Below are 16,691 nucleotides of genomic sequence, written 5' to 3'. Positions count from 1 at the left end.
AATTATTTATTTTGTCATCCAGAATAGGCTTTCAAAAAGGTCATGGCAAATTAGGTCATTGTATTATGAAGTTCCTTATTCATAAATATAACAACAAATATACAAAGCAATTCTATGTTGCCTTGATTGACCTTCCTTCTGCTTTTTTCACTAGATAGCTCTCATCTGTGGGACAAACTAGACAGACATTGATAGATCCCTTCTGAAACTAATAATTGAACTACATACCAACACTGCAGCCAGTGTAAGAACAGGCCCACAAGCATCCTTGTCAGACCCTATTTTATTGGACAGAGGAGGCAAACGGAGCCTTATTTGCTTCTTATTTTTTCTATTAATAATATTTCTAGTGGCCATGAAGTCACAAAATTGTTTCTTCCTCTCATTAATATATGGAAAAATTCAGTGTTAGTGTATGCCATTGGCATGGCTCTTTATTTCCTGTACTGAGATTGGCTTTACAAGATTATTGGCCATACTAACTGATTATTTTGAAATGGAAAAATTGAGCATAAATTATAATAAAACAAAAGTCATGGCTTTTATAAATAAACATAGATTAAAAAATTGATGCCCAACAAATAGAGCAATGCTCTTCTTTTAAGTACATACCATACATATCAACTTTCATAAGTCCCTTACATAGAAAACACAATTACTGTCTTAGCAACTGCCCCTGTTACAATGGGCACTGTTTGGAGGTTTTTCAATTCTAAATTATTCTAAATGTTTCTAAAGATGGTGGCCCTTGTATTTAAAATATTCCAGGGCAAGGTGATTCTTCCTTATGAAAAGCCTTCCTTATGAATTTATTATGGACTATTTCCATTTGGGCAATTACCTTCTCATCCCATCACCAGAACTCATCCCAGATAATGTACGAGGCTGAGTTCTGATGTTGGGATAAGAAGATAATAAATTCATAAGCAGGATTTTTGGCTTTTCCCAGGGTTCCCAGCTACTTACTTAAGAATGAAGATAGGGCTCCCTTCCATTGCTATTAGAATGCCTTTTGCATTGTTAGGGCACTTTAAGAAATTGGAAAGCTTTTAAGAATCCTACTTTTCCAGATTCTGTTTTGTCTATTACATGATTTGGAATTAATGAACCAAATGTTGTTTCCCATGCTACAAATGTATTTTTAAATGCCTTTTGGAAATTTTTTGGAACAGACAAAATATTAGAGATTAGCTTTTTTGAAAGGGATGGCAATAAAGATACCATGTAATACAATCATCCAAATTTTCATGTTGGTACCATTATTATAAAAATATAGAAAACTTTCTCAGTACCTAGTAAATATTACCAGTGTCTCACTGATAAGAGCTTGTACATCGCTTTGCCCACAGACCCATGTTCTCTTCTTCTTCTTCTTGTGCCATATCCGTTATCGGACGTTGGCGATCATGTTGGCGATCCTGTTTTTATCAGCAGCCGCACAAAAAAGTGCTGCTGAGTTTTGTCCAAACCAGTCCCTTAGATTTTGAAGCCATGATGCCTTCTGCCTGCCTTCAATCTTTCCCTGGAGGATTAAATGGAGTATGCCATATTTTTCTGGGTGTCGCATCACATGTCCGAAATAGTCTAATTTTTGTTTTTTAATTGTTTTGATGATTTCCCTTGGCTTTCCCAGGTGGCTTATCACCTCCTCATTTCTGATCTTGTCAGCCCAGCTTATACGTAACAGCTGTCTGTAAATCCACATTTCAAATGCTTCTAGTCTCTTCAAGAGGCCTTCTGTCAGAGACCAACTCTCTATTCCATAGAGCAGGATAGAAAAAATATAGCATCTGACAAGCCTGATTTTCAGTCTTAGGCTTATGTCGTGACCGCAGAAGACCTTTTTCATTTTGAAGAATGCTGTTCGAGCTTTTTCTATCCTTGTCTTTACTTCACCGGTCATGTCCCAGCTTTCATGTAAATTGGAACCGAGGTGTGTGATCCTTTCAACTTTTTCTAGTGGTATTCCTTCTGAATTTATTGGTGGTAAATTAATGGGTTGTTTGCTGACGACCATGATCTTGGTTTTTGAGATGTTAAGCTTCAAGCCGTATTTTTCAGATATTTCTGTGACTCTGTTGATGAGGAGCTGAAGGTCTTCATGCTTACTGGCAAGCAGAACTGTATCGTCAGCATATCTTAAGTTGTTGATCCAAACACCTTTTACTTTGATGCCAGCATTGATGTTCTCCAGTACCTCATTGAAGATTGACTCAGAGTAGATATTGAACAACAGTGAAGACAGAATACATCCCTGTCTGACCCCTCTTCTTATTTCTGCATCAGCTGAGTATTTTTGGCCTAGTCTCACATTTGCTACCTGATGCCAATACAGATTCTTTATTATTTGGATGGCTTTGTCATCTAGTCCCCCTTGTTTCAGGATTTCTAATAGTTTGCTCTTTCTTTTTTTATCAAAAGCTACCCATGTTCTCGGCATATCTTAAAGGGAGATTTTGCAAGTGTCCTGTCAAACCAGATCTCTGTCCATGGGATGTTGGTCAAGTGAAGGATATTATTCCTATGTTCTGCACCGCCCCATTTACAATGAGATTAGAGCCAAATGATTGATGGTATTTTGGTATTTTGAACAATTTGACTATGTTCTTGCAGATGTATCCAACTATTAGCAACCAGGTTGCTATTGTTGCTCTGCTGTCATTTAAAGATAGAAGGAAATAGTTAAGTTCTTAGTTGTAGCTCTGATTTTATCTTGTTCTTTAATTCTTATATCTAATATTCTATTTATTACTTCATTTCACAAACTCACTATTTTTATGGTATGTTATATGATTTCTTTGATAAACAATAGTGACTTTCAATTTATATGCAAGATATATATCAAAATGAAATTGGCTGTATATGATTTTTTCAGTAAGATAGTAAAAGAATGGATATGGTCAACCCCCCCAAAAAAATTACAAAAGAAGAGATTTCTCAGATTACAAAATGCCAGCAAGATATTAGTATGGCACAAAGACAATATAAGTCTCAGATGCTGTCCTGCATTACTACACCAGCTATTGCCCTTCCTTACCAAATTATAGATATCACAGAGTATTTATCCTACCCAGGTTTGATGTATTGTCTTCAGCAGTCCTGATGGTAGATAGTGAAAGATTCGCTATTGTGAATACCTCTGCCCACAGGACTCCTACACTGTGGAAAATGTATGACATGTTCTACTAAACTGTAATTTTAATAGGGACATATATGCAGTGGTAATTAGACCCCTCATAAAAGGACTGTGTTGGAATATTCATGAACAGGAAGAGTCATGTGGTAACTCAGTCAGCCAATGTGAAGAAAGTGCTACTGAGTCTGTGCAAAAAGAGTATAGAGTTAGGAGCTGGATTTCCAGTCTCAAGGTTTTGTCTCTGGTCTGTCTCTGTAAGAAGTCTTCAATTAAGCTATGTTGCTGTAAAGAAGAATGGTATTGTAAATATTTTTATATAAATATAAAGTTATTTGAATCAGCTAAATGCAGTCAACTGTGAGAGCTTCTGATTTATTTTTCACCAATAGAGAAATTAAAATTCTCTAACAGATTATGGGCCCAGAGCTTACTAAGGACTGCATTGTAATTTAAAGCTGGAAGAAATTACCTGTATTTAGAAAGTATAAGAACAAGGCAGAATTAGCAGAATGGCTGCAATGGAATTTAAGGAAAGCTCTGTGCCTCGTTTAGGCCAGAAGAATTACATTGTGTGGGCTGCAAAAATGGAATGTTTGCTGAAAGCAAAAGAGCTGTGGTATATTGTTGAAAATCCACCACAAGTGTTTGCAGCAGTTGATCAGAAAAGTCATGATAGGCTTTTCTCATCTTGAATTTAGATGATGAACAATTTCTAAATGTTGCAAATTTAAAGACTGCAAAGGAAATATGGTTGAAACTGAGAGCTGTGCACGTGAATGTTTCTGCTTGCAACATAGTGCAATTGTCAAGAAAACTTTACAGGGCCTGTTTGCAACCAGGTGAATCTGTGGAACAGCATTTAAATAAAATGCAAAGTTTATTTTTGGACTTAGAACAACGTGGGATTAAATTCCCTGAGTCCCAGAAGGTTTTATTGGTGTTGAACAGTTTAGATAAAACCTGGGACACAGGTTTTCTGCAATATTTGAATGCAAAGAAGAGCAAGACTTAAAGTTTGAGGCTTTAAAGCAGTGGTTCTCAACCTGTGGGTCGGGACCCCATTTGGGGTCGAACGACCATTTCATGGGGGTCGCCAAACAAGGTTGTCCGCCATTTTTTCCCCTCTTTTCTTTGGCCATGCCCCTGGCACCCGGAGATGTATAAGTGGTTGGGGGTCACCACAACATGGGGAACTGTATTATGGGGTCGCGGCATTAGAAAGGTTGAGAACCACTGCTTTAAAGGCATGTTTGCTTAATGAAGAGGAAAAACGCCATTTTAGAAGCAGCCACGAGAAGGAGAAATTCCTGAGGAGGGGGTCCAGACTGCAAGTCTCCAGAGGAGAAGAAACAAGCAGATCAGACCCGGACCAAATTGCAACAAAGGAGAGATTTTGCAAGCAGAGAGCTTTACCAGTAAAGAATTGCTACATTTGTGGAGCCAGCACACATTTGCAAAGAAACTGTTTGCAAAGGAACAATTTGCAGCAAAGGACATTTGTGCATGCAAAAAGGACTGCTTTGCAAAAGGAACATTTTGGTGTTGCAAAAGTTTGCAATAGAAACAACAGAGACAAGTGGCTAATTGATAGTGGGGCAAGTCAAACAATTGTTAATGACTCTGAATTATTTTGCAGGTTTGTTCCAGTAGCACAAGAAGATGTGGCTTTGGCAAATGGCCAGAAAGCAAAAGTCATTGGAAAAGGCGATGTAAAAATTCCATATTTGGAATCAAAGTTTACCAATGTGCTTTGTGTACCTGAGATGGAACATAATTTGTTAAGTGTGTCTAATTTAGACAAACAAGGTTTTGAGGTCATTTTTGTAAATGGGAAATGTCTCATCAAAAGGAATGGGAATATTTGTGCAGAAGGCATAAAGGAAGATAATCTATATGTATTGCAAAAAAGAGATGACAAGACTGAACATCGACATCTTAGGAATCAGCAAACTAAAATGGACAGGAATGGGTGAATTTAACTCAGATGACCATCAAGTATACTACTGTGGGCAAGAATCCCTCAGAAGAAATGGAGTAGCCTTCATAGTCAATAAAAGAATAGGAAAAGCAATACTGGGATACAATTCCCAAAATGACAGAATGATCTCAATTCGAATCCAAGGCAAACCATTCAATATCACAGTAGTCCAAATCTATGCCCCAACCACTGGTGCTGAAGAGGATGAAATTGACCGGTTCTATGAAGCCCTACAGCACCTTATAGAATTAACACCAAAAAATGATGTCCTTATCATCATGGGGGATTGGAATGCTAAGGTAGGAAGCCAAAAGATAACCAGAATAACAGGCAAGTTTGGCCTTGGAGAACAAAATGAAGCAGGGCACAGGCTAATAGAATTTTGTCAAGAGAATACGATGGTCATAACAAACACTCTTTTCCAACAACCCAAGAGACGGCTCTACACATGGACATCACCAGACAGTCAACATAGAAATCAGATTGACTATGTGCTCTGCAGCCAAAGATGGAGAAGCGCTATACAGTCAGTAAAAACAAGACCAGGAGCTGACTGTGGCTCAGATCATGAGCTTCTCGTTGCAAAATTTAGGCTTAAATTGAAAAAAGTAGGGAAAAGCACTAGGCCACTCAGGTATGAACTAAATCATATTCCTGATGAATATACAGTAGAGGTGACAAATAGATTTAAGGAACTGGATCTGATAGACAGAGTGCCTGAAGAACTATGGATGGAAGTTCGCAACATTGTACAAGAGGTAGCAACTAAAACCATCCCAAAGAAAAAGAAATGCAAGAAAGCAAAATGGCTGTCTGAGGAAGCTTTGCAAATAGCTGAGGAAAGAAGGGAAGCGAAAGGCAAGGGAGAAAGAGAAAGATACACCCAATTGAATGCAGAATTCCAGAGAGTAGCTAGAAAGATAAGAATGCCTTCTTAAATGAACAGTGCAAAGAAATAGAAGAAAACAACAGAATAGGGAGGACCAGAGATCTCTTCAAGAAAATTGAAGATATGAAGGGAACGTTTCATGCAAAGATGGGCATGATAAAGGACCAAAATGGCAGGGACCTAACAGAGGCAGAAGAGATCAAGAAGAGATGGCAAAACTACACAGAAGAACTATACAAGAATGAGCTTAACATCCCAGATAACCACAATGAGATGGTCACTGACCTCGAACCAGACATCCTAGAATGTGAAGTGAAATGGGCCTTAGAAAATCTGAGCAACAACAAAGCTAGTGGAGGTGACAGTATTCCAGCTGAGCTATTCAAAATCTTAAAAGACGATGCAGTAAAAGTGCTACACTCAATTTGCCAGCAAATTTGGAAAACTCAACAGTGGCCACAGGATTGGAAAAGGTCAGTTTACATTCCAATTCCAAAGAAAGGCAATGCCAAAGAATGTTCAAACTATCGCACCATTGCACTCATTTCACATGCTAGTAAAGTTATGCTTAAAATCCTACAAGCTAGACTCCAGCAGTATGTGGATCGAGAACTACCAGAAGTACAGGCAGGATTTCGAAGAGGCAGAGGAACTAGAGATCAAATTGCCAACATACGCTGGATCATGGAGAAAGCTAGGGAGTTCCAGAAAAAACATCTACTTCTGCTTCATTGACTATGCAAAAGCCTTTGATTGTGTGGATCACAACAAATTGTGGCAAGTTCTTAAAGAGATGGGAGTACCAGACCATCTCATTTGTCTCTTGAGAAACCTATATGCGGGTCAAGAAGCAACAGTGAGAACGAACACGGAACCACTGATTGGTTCAAAATTGGAAAGGAGTCCGGCAAGGCTGTATACTGTCGCCCTGCCTATTTAACTTATATGCAGAGCACATCATGAGAAAGGCAGGGCTAGATGAATCAAAAGTTGGAATTAAGATTGCCGGGAGAAATATCAACAACCTAAGATATGCAGATGATACCACTCTAATGGCAGAAAGTGAAGAGGAACTAAAGAGCCTCTTGATGCGGGTGAAGAAGGAGAGTGCAAAAGTTGGCTTGAAACTCAACATTAAGAAAACCAAAATCATGGCATCCGGCCCTCTCAATTCCTGGCAAATAGATGGGGAAGAAATGGAGGTAGTGACAGATTTTATTTTTCTGGGCTCCAAGATCACCTCAGATGGGGACTGCAGCCAAGAAATTAAAAGACGCTTGCTCCTGGGGAGGAAAGCTATGGCAAATCTAGACAGCATACTAAAAAGCAGAGACATCACCCTGCCAACAAAAGTGCGTATAGTCCAGGCCATGGTTTTCCCAGTTGCAATGTATGGTTGTGAAAGTTGGACCATAAGAAAGGCTGAGCGCCAAAGAATTGAGGCCTTTGAACTATGGTGCTGGAGAAGACTCCTGCGAGTCCCTTGGACTGCAAGGCGTTCAAACCGGTCAGTCCTAGAAGAGATCAACCCCGACTGCTCTTTAGAAGGCCAGATCCTGAAGTTGAAACTCAAATTACTTTGGCCACCTAATGAGAAGGAAGGACTCACTGGAGAAGGGCCTAATGCTGGGAAAGATTGAGGGCAATAGAAGAAGGGGACGACAGAGAATGAGATGGCTGGATGGAGTCACTGAAGCAGTAGGTGTGAACTTAAATGGACTCCAGAAGTTGGTAGAGGACAGGAAGACCTGGAGGAACGTTGTCCATGGGGTCGCGATGGGTCGGACATGACTTCTCATTTAACAACAACAACATTGCAGGGACAAAAGGTTCAATGTTCCCATATATTTAAGAATGTTGCAGAGCATGATTCATGTGTTCATCTTTTACATAGAAGACTTGGCCATGCAAGCTTTAAAGTTTTGCAGCAAATGCAAGATTTTGCAGAAGGGTTAAATTTGAAGGGATGCAAAACATATTTGGACTGTGCAGTATGCAAAGCATCAAAGTCAAAGGCATTCCCAGTTAGCACAAGACAAACAAAAAGAGTTCTAGAGCTGGTCCATGCAGATCTGGTGGGACCTATGCAAGCCAGTTTGGGAGGAGCAAAATATGCACTGGTAATTGTTGATGGTTATAGCAGGTATTCATTTTGCTATTTGCTTAGAGCAAAGACAGAGGTGTTACAACAATTCAAACAGTGGGTAAGTTTTGTAGAGAGAAGGTACAGACAACAAGTGTGTCAGTTGCAAACTGACAGAGGTACTGAATTTATGTCAACTAAATTCCAACAATGGTTGGGGCAGTTGGGGATAAGACACAGACGTACAAATCCTTACTCAGCAGCAGAGAACGGTGTAGCTGAAAGAAGGAATGGTGTTTTGCAAACAATGAAAGATTCATTATTGGAGGATTCTGGTATGAGCAGGTCATATTGGGGAGAAGCCATATTGACTGCCAATTATATAGTTAACAGGCTGTGGAGTTCCTCCATAAATAACACTCCATATGCCATTCTATATGGGAGAAAGCCATCACTGACACATTTGAAAATTTTTGGAAGTACTGCATGGGTACATATTCCGAAAGCAATCAGAAGAAAGGGACAGCAAAAGGCAAGAAAGCTCAGGTTTGTGGGCTATGAGCCAGGGTCAAAAGGATATCGCTTTAGTGATGGAAGTAAAAGGATTATAATTTCAAGGTCTGCTAATTTTGCAGAACAAAATTGGGACAGAATTAATGCAAATTCTGGGTATGTCTCACTTAATGACGGTGATCTGTTTAGTGACAATAACTCATCTAATGATGAAAAAATGATTATTGAAGATGTCAATGTTCAGGGAGGAGAGGCTGAACAAGACATGAAGCCAGAAAGAATTGAGGCACAGGAGCAGTTAATACCACGTAGGTCAGAGCGATGTAATAAAGGAATTCCGCCTGACAGGTATTCTGCCAGCAAGGTAAAGGTTTGCAATGTGTGGTATGAGCCAAGAAGTTATAAAGAAGTGTTGGCATTACCAAAAGCTGAACAAGAAAAATGGAAGGAGGCCATGGATAAAGAGATGAAATCCATGGGAGACCATGAAGTATTTAAATCAGTGACTTTGCCACAGGGAACCAAAGCTGTGGGTTGTAAGTGGTATATAAGAAAAAGGTATTGCCAAATAATGATATACAGTATAAGGCCAGGTTAGTGGCACAAGGTTTTTCACAATTAAAGAATGTATTAATTAATAGGTCTGATGTCTCTTCCTGTCATGAAGGGAGGAGTGTTGGAATATTCATGAACAGGAAGAGTCATGTGGTAACTCAGTCAGCCAATGTGAAGAAAGTGCTACTGAGTCTGTGCAAAAAGAGTATTGAGTTAGGAGCTGGATTTCCAGTCTCAAGGTTTTGTCTCTGGTCTGTCTCTGTAAGAAGTCTTCAATTAAGCTATGTTGCTGTAAAGAAGAATGGTATTGTAAATATTTTTATATAAATATAAAGTTATTTGAATCAGCTAAATGCAGTCAACTGTGAGAGCTTCTGATTTATTTTTCACCAATAGAGAAATTAAAATTCTCTAACAGACTGTCAAGCAGACGTGATTAGTATATCTCTTTTCTCCCAACTGACCATAGAACCATTGTTATCCATACATCGGTCAGATTTTGCCCAGCAACTATGAAAACACAGCAACAAGTAATGTCCAACATGAATGACTGTTTAAAAAATTAACTTCTAATTTTCTGTTTAAATTCCTTTTCATTTATTTTTATGATGCTTTTTGGATCCTCCTTTACACTCTATTTACAAATTGTGAGAAATCTTGGGTGTATATACTCGTCTAACACTGTAGTAAAATCTTAACAGAAGTTATGAAAACAAATATATTTTTTATAAATGTATTGCTATTTTTCCTCTTTGTCTTTATAGCTATTGGTGAATATGAAGATTTAAGAAAAGAAAATAAGAAAACAAAAGATGAGGTTGGTACTTATTTTCATATGACTTAGTATTTTCAGAATGTTTATTGTTGATTGATTTTTGTGGATCTTCCTGCTGAATATTTTGTCTTTTATCTAAAGTTGATGAGATCCTTTCTGCCATCAAATGGTATTCATATCAAGGACCATTTGCAATATTTCAATACCATCATGACTATCAACATTTATTTCTGAATATTGCTGATATGTTGTTTATTTTTATCATGTAATTATTCTTGTGGAGATACAGTTATGGGCAGAAAATGCAGCTCCAAGATAAGAGGTAGGCTAAGCAAATTAATACAGAGATGCAGCTAAAAGATCAAGGAAAGCAAGGATGGATGCACAATCTTTATCACTCCAGATGTCATCTGCAAGTGTGGTAATGCCATTTCAGTCACATATTCTGTCCTATATTCTGGCCCATCCAACTGGGTGGGGTCCAAACAATCCACTTCGCACAAAGTCCTCTAAAGCTGAAAGACAATCACCTTCTCAACAATTTTCCCTAAAAGGGGGAGTTGGAGATAGGGTAAAAATTGCCCAAAATGGGGAGGCCTGGGGGGCTTCTTAAGGAGGAGCTATATGAAGATTCTTTGCTCTCCAAGTATTGAACACATCACAGCATAACAAATCTATATAAAATACTTTATTGCAACACACACCTTCTCCAACAATTGCCTATTGCTCTGGGTCAGCTCCAGCCTTCTAGGCTTTCAAGGTGATGTTGCCTCATAAATATGTCCTTAATACTTAGTCCTTTAATACTTAGTCTGTTAATACTCAACTCAAACAAAAGTCTCAAAGTCATTAAAGTCACTTAAACAGGTAGTCCTCATCCTACGACCAAAATTGAGCAGAAAATTTCTGTTGTTAAAGTGAGATACTTCTTAAGTGAGTTTTGCTCTATTTATGACCTTTCTTGCTACAGTTGTTAAGTGAATTACTATAGTCAATAAGTTAGTAACATGGTTGTTAAATGAATTTGTCTTCCCCATTGACTTTGCTTGTCAGAAGGTCGTAAAAGGTGATCTCATGACCTTGGGACGCAGTAATGGTCACAAGTATGAACCAGTTGCCAAGCATCTGAATTTTGATCCCATGATTATGGGGATGCTACAAAGGTTGTAACTGTGAAAAATGGTTGCTCTAACTTTGAACAGTCACTAAATGAACTGTTGTATGTTGAGGACTATCTGTACAGCTTTTGTCTTTTCCCAAACATTCTTGCATGAATTGGGATGAGGTGCTGTCTCAGCATGGTTGCTCTCTTCTAGTTGCTGCCAAGCTCCAGGCAAAGCTCCAAACTCATTGGATTCCCTCTGTGGGATATATTACTCATCATGGCTTGTGGTCCTGGCAGTTGAATGAATGTCCCCTTGCTTGCTTGTAATAGCTGCTATTACGGTGGGGTAAAGCTGCTTCTGGGCATCAGCATGTCTTTGAAAACACCAGGGTGTGGCTCAATTAGCCAGGCAGCTGGAACACCAGCTTGAATGCCTATTAGTGCAGTTCTGAGGGAATGGATGAATGCCTGAGGAGAAAGAGTAGGGGGAAGCTTGTCTGCAACTACTCTAACTTCACTACCTTACAAAGAGCAGGCAGCAATCCCCAACTTCTTTCTCTCACAAGATAAACTATTGCTTTTTTAAGGATGGCGGAACTATCCCCTCTGTCAAGGTTTTCACACTAGTACTTCTCCCTAAGCATTGTACATAATAGATAGCTTTTATCTTGTGTCTATCTTATGTATATCTGCATTTTAAGTTTTCTTAATGCTTTATTTCCTAATCAATTGGTCCATTTCTTTTGTAAGAGTTCTGCATAACATCTCATGCTATCCAGTTATCTATGCATTCCAATAACTGGATTTTTTTTGCAGGTTTTTTTTATTCAGTTTAGCTTTGAACAATTTTAAATTGTAAGTGTGACTTGTTCAGAACAAGTACTGTGGGTTTTTTCTGTCATTGAAGGTTCAAACTTTTGTTTTGAAGAAAAAGCTATGGATATCTCATCTGTAATATCCCCCAATTAGGGTTAGGAAGTTTTTTTCTCCTGTTTTCTGCCCCTACTACTAAGAAATCAATTAAAAGTGTGCTTTTTACAGTGTCATGATCAACGTGTAAATAGTTTTGTAATAGTTCTGTATTTTCAGTTTGGCGCAGTTTTGCAATAAATGGATTTTTATATAGTTTTTAATGAAGTTATTGCAAACTTTGAAGAAATATGATAATTGAATCACTCTGTTTTGGGGAATATTTATTTATTTTTATTTACTTCAAACATTTATAAGGCCGGCCATCTTAAAACCAAACTCTGGGTGTCTTGCACCAACGATTGTTGAAAAGATAGGTAGGCTAAAGACAAGTACTTTGTCCTTCATTGAAAAATGTCTGATTCTCCATATAGTGCATAAGTAATATGTAACATTGGCCTGACCTACAATTTTTCCCTGAGATCCAAGGTAATTTGCTTTCCTGTGGCATACCCAACACAACTAGAATTCTCAACTCACCAAGGGCCAAAAGTCTATGGAGATTCTCAATCATCCAGGTTGTAGTTGTCCTAAAGGTGGTTTTTAAAAGGCAACTGGACTTTCTTCTTGGTTTCCTTCCTTGAAAATATTTTGCTTCTCATTCAAGAAGCTTCTTCATTTCTTCAGCGGTAAGCATAATGTTTTTAAGGGAAAAAGATCAAAGTCCAGTTGCCTTTTGAAAACCACCTTTGGGATCACCAAGGGCTGTTACTTTGACATGATGTCACACCCTCCTTCCAGTGTGCTTGGGGAATGATACAGGAAGAATCCTTTCTCAGAACAAAATGCCCTTGTAACAATGGGGCACATAGAAGCAATACAGAACATCTTCCTCCAATGCTTTTTTTACAACCATGCAAACTTCATTCTATTATACAGTATCTGGGACACATGGCAGCGTTTTGCATTTCCCTGTTCCTTTTGCACATACATTGGGCCTCAACATGCAGTATTTTTTGGTTTTGTGTAGGAGCACTCATACAATGCCATTTACCTCATGGTTAATGCCAAACCTTATAGCTTATTTTTAGCAATGCCCCTAGTTTTTCACCATAGAATACTTTAAAACCTAGAAGCTTATGGTCTATAGTTTACACTCAGTCCATATCATTGATATAACTTTTTATGTTCTCTACACCCTTTTATATCTTTTATATCTCTGTGTCTTCTTTTATTGACCGTATTCCTTCCCCAGGCCTTATGCTGATCTATTTCAGTAATGAATATTGATTTGAGTTGATTTGATTTGACTAAAGGCAGAGGAGGAGTATGGCTTAAGAGATAACTGGATTACATTTTACATGAAGCTGTACATTAAGAGAGTAAGCAAGAAATAATTATATCTATTTTATAGTAGGGGTTGTAATTCTTCCTCCCTTACTGTGTATGGATTTTGATAGCTTCTGTTGTTAATAGAAACCATCTATTTCTAAAGAGGGTGCTATATGAAAGTACATTTTTGAATTAAATAAATTCAACCCACTGTTCATTTACAACAAAACCGTCTATGTATCCATGCCTTTCAGGTTATTAATTTGAATCCCTGACATGAATATGCAAGATATCTTTTTTAACTTCTACATATTCAAACATATTTGGCTTTGTGTAGATGTTTTTGTGCATGTGAGTTAAGATTGAAGAAAGAATATTATGTAGGATGTAAGGCAGCTGGCATCTTTAGATTTGATAGCCTTGACCATTCATTTTTATTCTAAGATACAAAGCGTTTTTTTTTTAAAAAACAAAAATGGTAGGCATTTCCATTGTCATATAAATTTTACTTGGGTTCTGAATGAAATGTTTTAATTCTAGCCTCTCTCCAAGATTGTATCTCATTCTATTTTATAAAGAAAGGTTCAGGTTCTTAGAATTTCAGTTAAATTTGGAGTGAACGGGAAGAGTCTTAGTTATAATTTTAATCAAATAAAGTTATTGTTGTGGAGCTATCAGCTTAAAGGTATGTGCAGTGGAATATGGGAGATATTTGGCCAGGATTTTTTTTTTCTGAGGTTAAAGGAAGAGAAGTCAGGACAGCTGAGTCAAATTGAGGTGATAATCCTGGTGAATGGAGGATAACTATTTTCAAATTTTCACCCACCCTGTCACAGAAAGTGATTTTTTTTTATGAAGGCATGGTATTCCAAAGAAAGTAGCATGAGGTGAAGTGTTCTGTCCATGTTCCCATACCTATTTTTATAATCCAGTTCATGTTCCTTCCACTATGGTTGTTCATATTTAGAAATACATCAAGAATATCATTGAGGATGTCCTGCATCAAGTTGATTTAATGAATTTATAGGGACCATGTTCACATCTAGCTGGTGAATGCTAGGAGTTGAAGTCCATACATCCTAAAGATGCCAAAGTTGAGAAACACTGTGCTGAGCAATTATCTATTTTTTTTATTAGTGGTGGTAGGTAAAACAGAAGCAGTTCTTAAACAAAAGTCATCTGATTGCATGTTAGAGTGCAAGAGAAAATTGTTAGTGATTATATCTGAGATGGAGAAAAATAGGATAGCTCAGGAGGGACTCCTTTAAAAACAAGCTTAAATCCACATATTTATAAAAACAAACCAACCAACCCAGGCATCCCTTAAGAGCAACAATGGAAGAATAAGCTGGCATTAGTTATGAGATTATAGGTATAGTTTTTATATCCTTGGACGTTTTTCAGCCTGTACAGTCATACATCGGGACAGTCTACTTGATAGAATTACAGAGCATCCTAGTTATGAGCCGAGGTGGCGCAGCGGTTAGAGTGCAGTACTGCAGGCCACTTTAGCTGACTGTGTTCAGCAGGTCAGCGGTTCAAATCTCACCGGCTCAAGGTTGACTCAGCCTTCCATCCTTCCAGGGTAGGTAAAATGAGGACCCAGATTGTTGGGGGCAATGTAAATATATATATACATTGCTTACTGGTGTACACCGCTTAGAGAGTGCTTGCACTTAAAGCGGTATATAAGTCTCATAAATAAATAAATAAATTACTCTCTCATGTTTCCCTAATTTTCTTTGTATAGAAGGAAGGGAGGGAGGAAGAGAGGAAGGGAGAAAAGAAAAGATGGAATAACTCTGTATTGCCTTTAATGGAACCCTCTGCTAGAAGTACCCCTGTCCTATGAACTGTGTTGATAAAATACAAAAGTAAATATAAAAGACATACAAAAGGCTGCTCTTTCTTGTCATGTGAAAATTATTCAAACTATATATATGTTGAATGTGAAAGAATTTGGGATATAACGTACACAGAGCTATTAAGTTTAAACGGAAAAATTCACTCTTAGCTATGTGTGGTTGGAGCTTGTGTACATAAATGGCCAGAATCTCAGATCCTATTCAGGACTTCACTTATGTAACAGAAAATTACATGGATAGACAAGAATGAATCTATTTCCAAGATTTGCCTGTTGCTGCAAATTCAATTCAAGGCCTATATATAAAAGTCCAGATTCCAGAATTAAAAATCTAACTTTTTCATCTTGAATTTTCAAATCTGTGCATAGTTAACCATTTCCTTGTTGACCTTGGAAGCAGTGATCAGCATTAATGTAATAATTTTGTCTAGCCTGGAAACTGCTGTTCCCTTCCAACCCCCATGCTAGTTTCTTCCCTAACATCCACTACTTTTCTTTCACATTTAATTGTAAGCTGTTCTTGCAGTTTTAACCGAACTCCTAGTTTTTATCTATTTACTGTCAATTGTGAGAAAGTAATCCTTTTTAATATGAAAACATGTTTTTTTCCAGTGTGACAAATTCAGACAAGAGAGAGATGAAGCGGTCAAACGACTGGAAGAACTGCATAAAGGTAAGGTTTAAATGAGCAAAAATCTGTTTACTCTTTCCAAAGTTGCAACTATTTACATATAATAGGGTTATTTTGTGAGAAGTGGCAATATTTTTCTAGTTCACATAGTTTAAAATCTACTCCGAACACCCCAAATTAATAATGACCAGGAAGCTTCCGGTTCTGGATCGCAGTGCTGGTGGACGCGTTGGGCGATTGCTCCCTCTGCCGTCCGGTTTTCTCCCACCGGGGGACCCTGAAAGGAATCAAAAGTCGCCTTGGAGGGGCGACGAGCATGAAGAGGACCTCCCGTTTGATCGCAGAAGGGCGGCACGGGGAAAAGATCGGCCATCCACATGGCCCATCATTAAACCACTACCTGCCGAGGTCAAATTTACAACCAAGCACTTCGAAAGCACCGCAGAGGAACTGGGTGAGACTTTACCTTCTTGTATCCCAAGTACTTTCCTGTCAAAAGCCTTCTGAAATTTCTTTCCCCTGCGAGGAGAGAGGGAAGGGAATGTCTTCTTCCCACCCTCTAAGATGGCGCCTGACTATGTAGGGAAAATAAAGCCCTGAAAAAATACAATTAAGTAACTGGATTTATATTACCTTGACATCTGGGGATCCAAAATTCCTACTCTCACGGGGACCTGTCACCTTATCTATGAAAAAGAACTTCATCTGGATAAAAACCTAGCCCTGGTTTTGAAAAAGATTTTAAATGCAGTCAGGGACATCTTGTGGTGAAGCTTGGTATAGCAAGTAAATACTTTTGTTAAAGAAACCTGCTTACAGCCCAGATTTGTCCTTGGTATTATCTAAAAGAAATAAAAAGCTGGGAGAATAGCTGGACAGTGAAATTGATTTTTAGGAATTGTGGAGGTGAACATTTACTAA

At 38.2% G+C, this 16,691-nt stretch overlaps 1 protein-coding gene across 1 annotated transcript in view; it reads left to right on the top strand.

Annotated features, from left to right (window-relative positions):
• SHTN1 (shootin 1) overlaps nucleotides 1-16,691 on the top strand; it is an 86,689-nt gene that overhangs the window by 12,173 nt on the left and 57,825 nt on the right. The window contains exons 2-3 of the mRNA XM_039334095.1: nucleotides 9,919-9,971; nucleotides 15,752-15,812. Coding sequence (XP_039190029.1) covers nucleotides 9,919-9,971; nucleotides 15,752-15,812 — 114 coding nt within the window. The remainder of the gene's footprint in view (nucleotides 1-9,918; nucleotides 9,972-15,751; nucleotides 15,813-16,691) is intronic.

This window comes from Crotalus tigris, unplaced genomic scaffold (assembly GCF_016545835.1).
Source record: "Crotalus tigris isolate CLP2741 ecotype Arizona unplaced genomic scaffold, ASM1654583v1 scf7180000017536.10889498, whole genome shotgun sequence".
In the NCBI taxonomy this organism is placed as follows: domain Eukaryota; kingdom Metazoa; phylum Chordata; class Lepidosauria; order Squamata; family Viperidae; genus Crotalus; species Crotalus tigris.
This window is presented reverse-complemented; position numbering and strand designations above follow the sequence as displayed.